This window comes from Oryzias melastigma, linkage group LG9 (assembly GCF_002922805.2).
Source record: "Oryzias melastigma strain HK-1 linkage group LG9, ASM292280v2, whole genome shotgun sequence".
Lineage (NCBI taxonomy): Eukaryota > Metazoa > Chordata > Actinopteri > Beloniformes > Adrianichthyidae > Oryzias > Oryzias melastigma.
The window spans coordinates 24,125,461-24,137,400 of record NC_050520.1 but is presented as its reverse complement, the minus strand read 5'-3'; the positions used below and the strand labels follow the sequence as shown (position 1 = coordinate 24,137,400).

At 46.4% G+C, this 11,940-nt stretch overlaps 1 protein-coding gene across 1 annotated transcript in view; it reads left to right on the top strand.

Annotated features, from left to right (window-relative positions):
- The first annotated feature begins 6 nt into the window (after nt 1–6).
- Nucleotides 7–11,940, top strand: part of mn1b (meningioma 1b) — a 15,668-nt gene continuing 3,734 nt past the window's right edge. The window contains exon 1 of the mRNA XM_024275421.2: nt 7–4,851. Coding sequence (XP_024131189.1) covers nt 1,320–4,851 — 3,532 coding nt within the window. The 5' untranslated portion in view covers nt 7–1,319. The remainder of the gene's footprint in view (nt 4,852–11,940) is intronic.

The window sequence follows — 11,940 nt, the reverse complement described above, 5'->3', positions numbered from 1 at the left end:
TGTTGGGACAGAAAAGTCGCATTTCACAGCTGGTTAAAAACAAACATCCAATTCCAATCCTGTCCTCGGTTCCAAACAGCAACACTTTTTTAAGTGAAAGCCATTTCTAAGATCCGATTTACACGTAAGAGTTTATGAGTTCATTGACTCGGTGGACCACCTTAACAGCGCTCGGCCCGCCCCCGGAGCTGGCTGTGGTCTCTGTGATTGGCTGGGACCTCTCGCATGGAAGTGGCAGCAGAAATGCAAAACTTGTTGCTGGCTCCTCCAGACGCGTTGATCTCACACAGCGCCGAGCGAGCGGCAGAGCGGAGTGCGTCTGCGGATCGTTCCCCGGGGCGCGCTCACACCTCACCACAGAGCAGACGGACACATGACGGGACGCACCGAGAGGACGTAAGGCGCGGAGCTTCAGTGCACAGGAGGATGCTTCCAGGCGGCACGCTGTACGTGGAGTGCGGGTAGTGCGCGCCACGCTGCTCCGGGCTCGGGTCTCCAAAAAAAAAACGCACGCTCGGATTCTCCGGCACCGGGTTGGAGCGCCCAGTTTGTGGACTTGTGAGCACTCTGGACTTTTGGTTGTAAGCCCAACGGACATTTTTATTTTTTACATTTTATTTTTTACTGACTTTTTCAAGGACAAAAGTGGGCAGCGTGTCTTCTAAGACTGATTTTTACGCGCAAACCCACAGAAGCAGATCTCGCTCCACGGCTCCACGTTCCATTTTCCTGCAGTTTCCAGCATGGGACCATAACAGAAAATAATAATAATTAAAAAAGAAAACGAACTTTGGACATTTATCAAGATAAAATAATGAATTCATGAGAAAACAAAAAGCGTTGTCCTGTGTTTGATCTCATCCAGCCTTTGCGCCCTCCTGTTAGTTTGTTTAGTGGCAGTTTTGTGTGCTTGCGCTGTAGAAGTGCGCACAGAGAAAATGCTCAGGAGTGTGAGATTTTACGCAACAGTGCTTCATTTTTTGTCTGATCAAATGTAAAAAAAGAAAAGAAAAAAAGGATTGTAGTGGCTTGTACGCATTCATGCAGGAGCAGGCGCGCAGCCTGCGTGCGTATTTGGACACGGTCTGTCCCCTGTCTGCTCCGCGTCCTTGGAGAACTTAAGAAAAAAAAAGATTTATTCACTTTAATGAAAGTGTTGACAGTTAAACTTTACTAAGTGTTTTATTATCAGTGTGATACAAACATTTCAATAGCCTGTTGTGTATCAGTTTTTTCTTGTTTTGCTTTTGGGGACAGACAAAAAAAAAAAAAAACTGTCTGGCAAACTCGCCGTCATGTGGGATTGATTGCAGAGGAGTATGTTTGGGCTGGAGCAGTTTGGTTCTCAAATTAATAGCAGAAACCCTGGCCAGTCAGAGAGAAACATAAACCAACAAAGGATGAACATGGGCTCCCATTATAAAAGCCCAGGCTTTCATGCTGGAGGCCCTCCCGGAGCCGTGGAGCCAGGCATGGGCCCTATGAGTGAACCGCAAATGCTGGGGCTCAACATGAACATGAACGGAGAACCCTATGGAGGGTTTCACCCACGGGGACACCCAGACATGCACGCAGGCGGCGGGCTCCAGCAGCAGCAGCAGCAGCAAGGACCGATGCATGGATTTTTTAACAACCAGCAACCTCATCAAGGACATCCACACGGCCATCCACCTCACCCCCACCAACATCACCCTCACTTCAGTGGAAGTTTTGGAGGCCCTGAGCCAGGGTCATCCTGCCTGCATGGTGGCAGGCTAATGGGCTACAACAACAATGGCATGGGACCACAGCAGGGCTTTGGAGAAGGATTTGATCCTCACGCTGAAGGGCCGGCAGGGGATGGCTTCCCCCAGCCGCAGACGCAGCAGCAGAGGCCGGGTAACCTTCCTGACTTTCAACATCACGGGCCTCCCAGTGGCAACGCCGCCGTCCCCGCACCCTGCCTCCCCTTGGACCAATCACCCAACAGAGCTGCATCCTTCCATGGTCTTCCTTCATCCTCATCCACCTCATCCGAGCCACACGGTTTGGAGCATCGGCGCATCCCAAACCAGGGAGCCGTGGAGGGATTAGAGTACAACTTCCCAAGTGAGCCTGCGTCTGGACATTTTGATGTACCTGTGTTCTCTCCATCAGAGTCAGAATCTCAGTTACCGCATTTTGGGCCGGGTAGGCCTGTTCCCAGTGGAAGTTTTCCAGGAAATCCGGGCATGCCACGGACACCAGGCATGCAGGGCATATCTAAGGGACACCAGCCTCCGCCGCCGCCCCAGCAGCCTCAGCACGGGGTGTTCTTTGAACGTTTCGGAAACGGCCGGAAAGTGCCTGTGGGAATGGAGCCGGGGGTCAACACAAGACATCCCCTCATGCAGCAGCAACAACACGCTGGCTTGATAGCCAGACAGAACTCGTGCCCCCCTGGCCTCCCCCGACCCCCCCAGACTGAACCCGGCCCCACTAACTCTAACATTCTAGATGGAGGGGTCATGATGCCTGGCCAACATAACCAATTTGAATATCCCATTCACAGACTGGAAAATAGAGGTTTGCACCCCTATGGGGACCCAATGTTTAATATGCAACAGCCTGCTCCTCCTCCCTCCCAACAGCCCCCGAATCAGAGGCTGCAACACTTTGACTCTCCTTACATTAACATGGCGAAGCGGCCCCGATTTGATTTCCCAAACACACATAGCGGTGAAGGCTGGTGCAACTCCATGGAAAACCACCTCTCTCCGTCTGCATATCCAGGCCTTCCTGGAGAGTTCACCCCACCCGTGAACGAAGGTTTCGCTCCGGGTCCCCTGCAGCACCCGGGACCCGAGCCACAGTCTCTGCAGCAGCGTCAGAACGCAGCCATGATGATAAAACAGATGGCGTCACGCAACCAGCAGCAGAGGATGAGGCAGCCCAGTCTGCAGCAGTTGGGTCATCATGGCGAGGTCCCTCCTGGCCCTCTGGCTCATGGGGCCCCGGTTGGGAGCATGCCTCAGCCCAACTTTGAGAGGGAGAACAGTGGCAGGATGCCCAACATCGATGGACAAAATCCTCATGTAACTCAGGAGAACTCCTGGTTTCAGGGGTCCCACCCACCAGGAGAAATGATGTCACGGCGCATGGGTGGAGCAGGTAATGAGTCAGGGCCTCACGACTTAGGACTGCAGCAGAACGGGGCTGGGATGATGTTCAGGCCAGGCATCGGGATGCAGGAGCCCATGAGAATAGCAGGAGACGGACATGTACAGAACCTGCACTCCCCTGGCATGCACTCCCAGTTCAGTGGGAACATGGGCAACCTCTCCCAGATGCAGTCTCCAGGAGCAGGACATCCGAACGCACCAGCAGAGAGGAGGCCGGCTGACTTTCCTGCAGCTCCTATGGGAGCACAGCCAACATTTTCCTATGGGGGGGCTAACCGACAGGGGCCAGCACATAGTGCTCCTCAGGGGGTGAACACCTCACCAGGGAGCTACCCCCCTCCGTCTGAGTTCCCCTCAGGCCAGCGGTCATCTGTTAGTAAGCTCGGAGCTCTGTCCCTCGGGAACTTCACCAAAACCAGCACTAAGGACAGTGTTTTTGGTCAGAGCTGCCTCGCAGCGCTGTCCACGGCCTGCCAGAACATGATCGCCAGTTTAGGGGCTCCCAATCTAAACGTAACATTCAACAAGAAGAACCAAAACGAGGGCAAGAGAAAACTAAGTCAGACAGAACAGGACATTAATAGCAACACGTCGAATGGGACGGGCAGTGCTGGTCCAGAATATTTTCAAAGCAGCACTTCCCAGAACAGCCAGATGCCTGGCACCGGGAATAGCAACTCTAAGCCTGCAAGTCAAAGTCAGACGGTGCAGGGGGAAGCCAGTGCCCTCTCCCCAAACTACAACATGGACGCTACCCCGTGCAGTGAGGGTAAGACAACAACAGGGAATGGGAGAGGGAGAGGGAGGAGAAAAAGAGACAGCGGACATGTCAGCCCTGGAATTTTTTTTTCCTCTGATAACGGAAACCCTGTTGTGAGTCCAGGCCAGCAGACCCCCTCAGCTGGCCTTGGGGAGAGGGGTGGGGGCACACCCCATGAGAAACACCTCCAGTCCCCCTCTTGGGGGAAAGGGGGCGACTTAATTTTGGGGGACCAAGCTGACCTCATGTCGTCTTTAGACAGCGGCATTCAAAGTGTCGCTGCCAAGTCTGATAGTAGTTCGCCCAGAGTGGACTTTCCTGACGATGTCAGCACCCACTACGGCAACGAGGACGAGGTGTCATCCAGCTCGGATGCAGGAGGGGCCTCCACCAGCAAGCCCAATCGCAGCCCCATGATCGGTGGCTCGCCTAAGATGCAGAGGAGCGACCAGCACGGACAGTTAAACGGACAAAAACCCCACGGCATGGCCATCAATAATCATACTACCTCCACACCAGAAAGCTACGGACTGAATTCTGGTGTGAGCACAGGTGCCAGTGGGGTGAGCCATCCAGGCACACCTGGAGTGGAGCAGGTACGCACGCCATCCAGCACCTCAGGCCAGGAAGAAATCCACCCTCTGGAGATTCTGCAGGCCCAAATCCAGCTGCAGCGGCAGCAGTTCAGCATCTCAGAAGACCAGCCCCTGGCCATGAAGAATGGCAAGAAGAGTGGCGACTGTCCCTCGCAGAACGGAGACAACGAGCTGGCAAGCTGCAGCCCGGATGCTGGGAAGGGCTCAATGGGCACTATTGACCTTGACACCCTCATGGCAGAGCAGCACGCCACCTGGTACGTGCCCAGCGACAAGGCAATGATGGACGGGTCAGAAGACGACAAGGCCATGGCATCCTGGGAAAAAAATAAAAGCCAAAACAACTGTAAAGAAGGTAAATCCATGTCCCCCTTTTTTATGTTAATTTTTAAATGTTTCTATAAATGTGTTAGTCTTAAAAGTGTATTACTTCCAACTATTTTTGTTTTAGCACCATATTTGAAGCTGAAAATAGATATTTTATTGCAGAAAGTTTTTAGTCAAAAGTCACTAAACTCATCTGTTTACATTTATTTAAAAAATCTGCAGCATTTGTAATTTTATTTACGAAAAAATATTTTAGCTTATTGAATCCAAAAGAATATACACAAAATAATAATAATAAAAAGGGTCTAGCATTTTTACACAGCATTGTAGAGTTTTTCATTGGGGCTGCAGGCACTTCTAAAGAACAGCTGAAGAAAAGTAAACATTTCCTGTGGTTCTTTATCTCGGTTTTCAGGGTGAACAACTACACTGAGAAGATTAATAGCTTTGTGCGGATATGCGTTTACGCAGCGGGGTTTCCCTGCCTTCTTACGTGTTTGTTTTGTCATTCCTATGGAATAGTAAGGTGAAAGTCGATTGAGTTTTTTTAATGCTGGACAGGATCTCAATAATTATCACTGCTGTCTGCTTTTTCTTTTTATTGTCTAAAATTGCAATTTAGTATGCTTAATTGTCTGCGTAATTTTAGGATTTTTTTGGTTTAGTGTTTGTTTAAAGACAGTGTTTTTTATTTGTTAATTTATTTAAAAAATAACCAAGTATTATTTGATTTAAAGGCAAAAATATATTATTTTTTACAAACATTTGTATTTTTAATCAATGAACATCATTGCGTAAAAGTACACTTTGGCGAGTTTTGTCGCAATGTTTCTGTCCAAATACGAGCTGTTACTAGTAATAATATATATTGATTAATATTACAAATAAAAGAAAAACCTAAAGCAATAAATAAAATAACCTTATTCAGTGTAAGTAATTTTAAAAAATATTATTCATTTTTTTGCGTCAGTTTTATTCCCCTCACTTGATGAACTTTCTTTGTTCACTTTTTCTGTATCGTTTTGATTTACGTATTCATTTTTAACACGCAATGTATTTATTTTACATTATTTGGAGTAAAATTTTTGCCATCCACGCACGCGCGGACACTGCATGCTCGTTCAATCAGGCCCAGGTTACGTCTGTTCGCGCGGGAGAAGCGCATTTGCGCGCGTGCAGCGCCGCTGCTTTCTGTATAAATCTGCGTTTCCGCGTCTCTTTGTTTAGAGCGGCGCCATGCGCGCGGTCGGGGACGGGGGCGCGCACGGCGCGGACCCGGGCGTCCAGGCATTTTGTCTCCATGAGCGCGGGAGCTGAGGGTGTCGGGCTGCAGCAGGAATGCCAGTGCGTCTCACATCACTCACTGTCTCCCATCGCTGCAGCTGCAAGTCCTGATCATTTCAATCTGATAATCCAAAAATCACAATCAATACTTTTATAAGCCTTTAAAGTTTACGTTTTTAGTTTAGCATCTGCAATCATTGTACAGTTGTTCCTTGGGGGGTAATTGCACATTTAGCATAATACAATTAAAACCAGCCCTTTGCTGGCCAAAGTTCTCTCCTTTCATCTCCTCTCCTTCTCCTCTCCTCTCCTCTCATCCCTCCCTGCATGGACACAGGGCATGCAGCTCTCAAGCAATCGATAGCTAGTTAGCACAAATCACGGCTCCTGACAGTTTCTCATTTGAGTGCTCCAGACAGCAAAGATGAAAAAATGGTGGAGGTGTACTTGGGAGAGAAGGGGGATTTTCAGATTGAATCTGATGCTCAGGCTACACAGAGGGGAGCGAAATAACATCATAATTTAGGATAAGTCATTGCCCTATACAGGGTGGTTTCCTAACACCCACCCCACTAAACTATAAAAAAAAAAAAAAAAAAATGCCCGCTTGGACCACTCACTTAAGTTTCAAGTCCTCAATCTTGAGTCGAAAATCCGTCACAAGCCAGAGAATTCTAGTGACACTAATTTCAATTTAATCAGGGCAGTTCTTTAGCCCATTAGCCGTAATGAAATATTCCTCCATCAGAGGTAAATCATTCTAATAAGAAAAAAATTAAATTATGTAATTTTAGTGACAAGGGAATTATTATTGCCTCTTGTAGAAAGTTAAAATAACATTTTAATCAGGGGATATGAACTGTTAACACTTATATGTATATTTAAAAAATGTGTTCATTAAGATATTGTGTTTTTTTTCTTTTTTTGTTAAAATGTTTTCTGTTAATTTACCTGTCCAGGTGTGATACTTGGGTTACCAATGTTTAATAAATGCAAAAAGTCAAAATTAGTTTTCATATTATTAAATTAAGCTACTATTGACTTATTTCATGAAATGTGTTGACAAAATAAGGTATATCAACATATATATATATCAGACTAAAAACAGGTGGTAAGAAAAATCTACATGTAAGAAGTCAGCAAAATAAGATAATTGTACTTTTTTTGTGTTTTGTTTTTTGTATAGGCCTCCTTGTCTTAGCTAAGAAATACAGGACTCAAGAATCAATAAGAACTCGTATGTTTATTCAGTAGATTTCCTCTGAATATTAAACAGTGCTGATGACAGTCTGGTATAAGTTGAAACAGGAACTGATGCGTGCTCCGTCACCAGCTCTCTATGGTCCCTCTGCGCCTGTTTACAGTGATGCGTGTGGCAGTAATATCTCCCCTTTGGACCTCATATTTGGCCTCCTCTCTCTGTTATTGTGCTGCTCAATTTCTTTCACCAGTTGCTGCACAGAGCTGCCTTTAAATGCGAATTACTTTTCCCACTTTTTGAGTGTCGGTTAATTTTGTTCTTCCCCCTTAAAAAAAGAAGTTTCTACATATTTTTCCTCTTCCTTTCTGATCTGTACGAGCAGAAGCTGACCGTTCAGTCGTGCACAGGCGTGATAAGAGGCAACCACCAGCCAAAGGAAGTGATTCAGTAATTTTGTGCTTTTTGCAGCGTTTGCCACATGCTTGTTTTTAAACTCCAGAGTTGACCTCCAGTTACACTTCGCACTTGCTAACCAGTCGGGAAACATCTTTAATAAAGATCAAATCTCCGTTATTCGAAGTTTGACAGCTTTCTAAAAGTAGGAACTCGCTACTAGAAAGCAGCAGCAGCTCAGATCGAGCTGTTAATATTCCAATATTCCAGAAGTGGATCCTGTGAGACTTACCTGGCTTTGACATTTCAACAACAACAACAATGTCTCGAATCACACCAGTAATTTCCGTTCTTCTTTTCCAAAAGTGATTGACACGTGCTTGAACGTGGTGAAAACAGCTCGGGGCAGTCTGTGTTCTTCGGCTGTCATTACAAGGTGTTTCATGTTGACTTCTGAAACAACACACATCCAAGTCTTTCACACAAAGTAATGATGACGATCATGATAATGGGCAGCAATTAGCTCAGGTTATATTGTTTATCTGCAGTTGTAACTCATCCACCAGCAGTTGCTACAGGCTGACTGTTATTGACAGCTTTATCGAAGATAAAACCCCTAATCTTTTATCAGATACTTCCTTCTATTTAAAAAAATGTCTCTGAAGAAGGCTAAAAATATTAGAAATGAGGATTTGCACAGTCAGATACGGAGCACACAGATGTGCCTGTGTGTGAATTGTACATGATGTGACAAAGGGCTGGATTGTTGGAGCTGCAACCCGATAGTGTGGATCTGTCAGCTGTAGACGTAAAGTTTGATTTATTTAGTCTCGGTGTCAGGCTCGCGGCTTCAGCCTCCCATCTCGCATGTCTCCCTGTGTCGAGCACACTCTTAATTCTTAACTCTTAATATTTAGGAGTGTTTACTCGATTTGCAAATAGTGCACGACTGAAAAATATGGCCGACTTGCTTGCTTCTTCTTTCTGGAACAGCTTGAAATCGAAGACAGGGTTTGTGTTCGTTTATGTGCTCCTTGGCAACAGAGGAAGTTTGTTGCAGAGGAAAGGCGCATTGGAGGATCTTTTAACTTTTTTTTTGTTCCTGAAGGAATAAAGTAGACTAAAACTTGTCTCAGCATGTGGTGCAGACTCTCTTCGCATGCAGGGCGGAGCAGGGAGCAGAATTTTATCAGGAGAGCTGCAACTTTGGATTGCACATGTGTGTGGCATGCCTCCAAATGCCCACTGTCAAGTTGAGTGACCAGCACATCGGTCCTAACTAGACCAAAAAGTGCATCACTTTGACACAGCTGCAGCGAGGTGTCTCACGTTTGTGTGCTGCTGGTGACACAAGTACAGCATTTCAAAGGTGTGTGTGTGTCTGTTCAGGTTCGGAGAGGTGTGGAAGTTGTCACCCTGCCAGCAGCAGTTATGTTATTTGCCATACAGGTAGTCGTCAGGCGCCGTTTAATTTGTATTGAGGAACTGACAAATGAGCTATGACACCGGAGCTGTTTCTCCTGGGAGACAGAAGTAGAGACTGATGGAGTGCAGGAGAAGGTAGGAGGAGAGAGAAAAAGAAGTTGTTTTTCAGAGAGCGTCTGTAGTTTCGCTCACGAGGCCGGTGGACGGGTAAAACCTATGCGCATTTGTGGAAAGAAAGAATTTGCTCCAGCATATTTAGGCGTTCTGTAGCTGGTCGTATGTCTCCTTTAATTTTAGAACCAAAAGAAAAATGACTTGATTGCTGAAAATGATTTCTTCCTACGTTTGTCTAATCATTTTTACTGGAGGAACCAAAAACCTTCAAAATAAAAGCATCTCTTTCAAGCTTTTGCGGTTGATTTTTTTTTTTTTTTTAAAGCTGAGTAACAAAATAGAGACAGCAAAGTAGATCAATATGTCACAGACTTGGATGTCATGCTGGACAGGTTCTGGACATGCTTGTGAGTTATGTAGGAGGCACTAAATCACTTCCCATGTTCTGATTTGTGTCTGGTTTCCTAAGCTGTTCTTGTGGCCAGAGGGGGAGGTGTGTGTCGGTGTGTGTTTTGAGGGGATGGGAATGTGTGTGTTGTTGGAGTGAGGCGAGGGTAACAAATGCTGGGGGCAGTGCTTGTCTGGGCAAGTTTTTTTTTTTTTGTTAATTTTTTTTTTTGACTTTAGGTTGCAGGGCAGAGAACAGAGAGGAAATTCAAACCAAAATAACCCCCGTGCCCTCGCCTGAGAAATGTGCCCCCTGCTCCCTCCAGATATCCTCTTTGCTCTGAGAGAAAGGTCACGCTACGGCAGCTGGGTGGAGTTCAGGGTGTGTGGGGAGGGGGCGGCTGCAGGCACCCATCCTCCACCCCCCCAGGACACACAGATACCTGGAACAAAACCTCAGTTACCCAAGATGCACCTCATTCAGCTCCTCTGAACACACCTGCAAAAAAAAAAAAAAAAGTGAAATTCCGTTGTTGACCTTTATCCTTTTTTGAGGGAAAAGACGTCAAATTTTCAGTGCAGCTGCTTTAACTCAGAGTTTTCTTTTGTAAAAAATCCAGTTTTTGTCTTTGCAGCGGGTGTTTTGTGCTGACAAAGCCACACGCAGGACCAGAGCAGTAGCTATGTGAAAGGAATCTGACCTGATGTCACACACTGTCATAGGAGTGAAGGCCTTTGGGTGTTTTTGTCAGCGAGTGGAGCAATCTGATTGGTGTGGTTTGTGCTGGGAGTTTAGGGTCGTGCTCTCGGGACCCCGAGGTTAAAGGTGAAGTGTTGTCATGGAAGTATAGAGCTCGGTATAGAAAGGAAGCAGGCATGAGACGCTGGGGCCTGGGAAATCAGTGTGACCAGAAAGGAGCGTTGCAAAGCTTCAGACAGGCTCTTCATTTTATACTTCTGTCTTAGTTTGTCATGCTTACTTTTCAAACGCAGCCTCCGAGGACGCTGAAGTTCTCCCCAACCGTGCCGTTGCTTTTAAGATGAATTAAAAAATAAATTGCTTACATTGAACTGGTGGAATACATGGTCTCGGCGCAGCCTTTGTTTACCTCCCCGTGTTGCTCCGGGGCTGTTGAGTGTGTGCAGTATGACATGCAAACCCGTGTCAGACCGTCAGCTTCCAGACACATTGGTGTCATCCAGACAGCCGGAGCTGCACGCCGTGCTCACTGCCTTCATGGCATTCGAGCGCCACTCATCTCCCTGTAAATCGTTTCTGACTGTGTCTGTGAAACAGCTTCACAGCTCTGCTGCCGGGCACGTGTGCCGCCGTGCGCGTCTCTGAGCATCATCAGCATGCAGCAAAAAAAAAAAAAAAAAAAAATTGCACCCCACTTGGAGTATAAAGATGTAAAATAAATGCATCACTTTAAATTCTGTTTATTTAACGCACGTCTTTGGTGATCTTTTGTGGCTCTAATGTGGTTAAGAGCATTAAGGTGTATTTTGCTGCTTATTGCTGTTCCTGCCGCTGCTGCCGTTCCCCTCTTTTTATTAGGCATTTTTTCCCCCCTCATGTTGGTTGGAGCTAAGCTCTAGTTTCCTGCAGATGAATAGGCTATTATTGAGATATTACCATGGATATGAATTCTGCGTCAGTCACTGAACAACCATAACCAGATGGATCTTATTGAAAAAAAAGAAAAAAATCCTGCTTGTAAAATGTCACGCTGATTTGGGATTTAGATATGTGTGATTTAAAATTTCACACAGCCGTTTCCACCTTTGAACGAATCTGCTAACATGGATAAATCGGAGGATTTAAGGGTAGTTTTTCACACACAGCCCCCACACACGTTTTAAAAAAAATCTCACCTTTGGAGTAGCCCTGACACTCTTGTATGCTTGGTAGTATTAGTTAAACAAACAAGCTGACATTCATTTTGCATGCTGTCAATCCCTAATAGTAATTTTGTGGTTATATAAGCATTATATTTGTGTTTATTTTTTTGATCATCTGAACCTGTCTGGGGTTTGTGTGCAGCCACATGCATATCCATATGTATGCAGACACACTGTGCGGTGTGTGTGTGCGTGAGAAGCGGCAGCTGAAAGCTGGTGTGAGTATGGCAACGGCGGCAGTAGTTGGTGTGTTTTGTGTTTTGGGCTGTGCGTGTTGTCAGTTTGCTGTGTGTCAGCAGTGAGCCAGGGGAACGCTTGGCTGCATATTCAGGCCGGCGCGGACCCTGCTGTGCCCAACTAGCATGAGCTGCTGGCTGGTGCTTGAGGGCACAGAGCTGAGAAGAGAGAGTG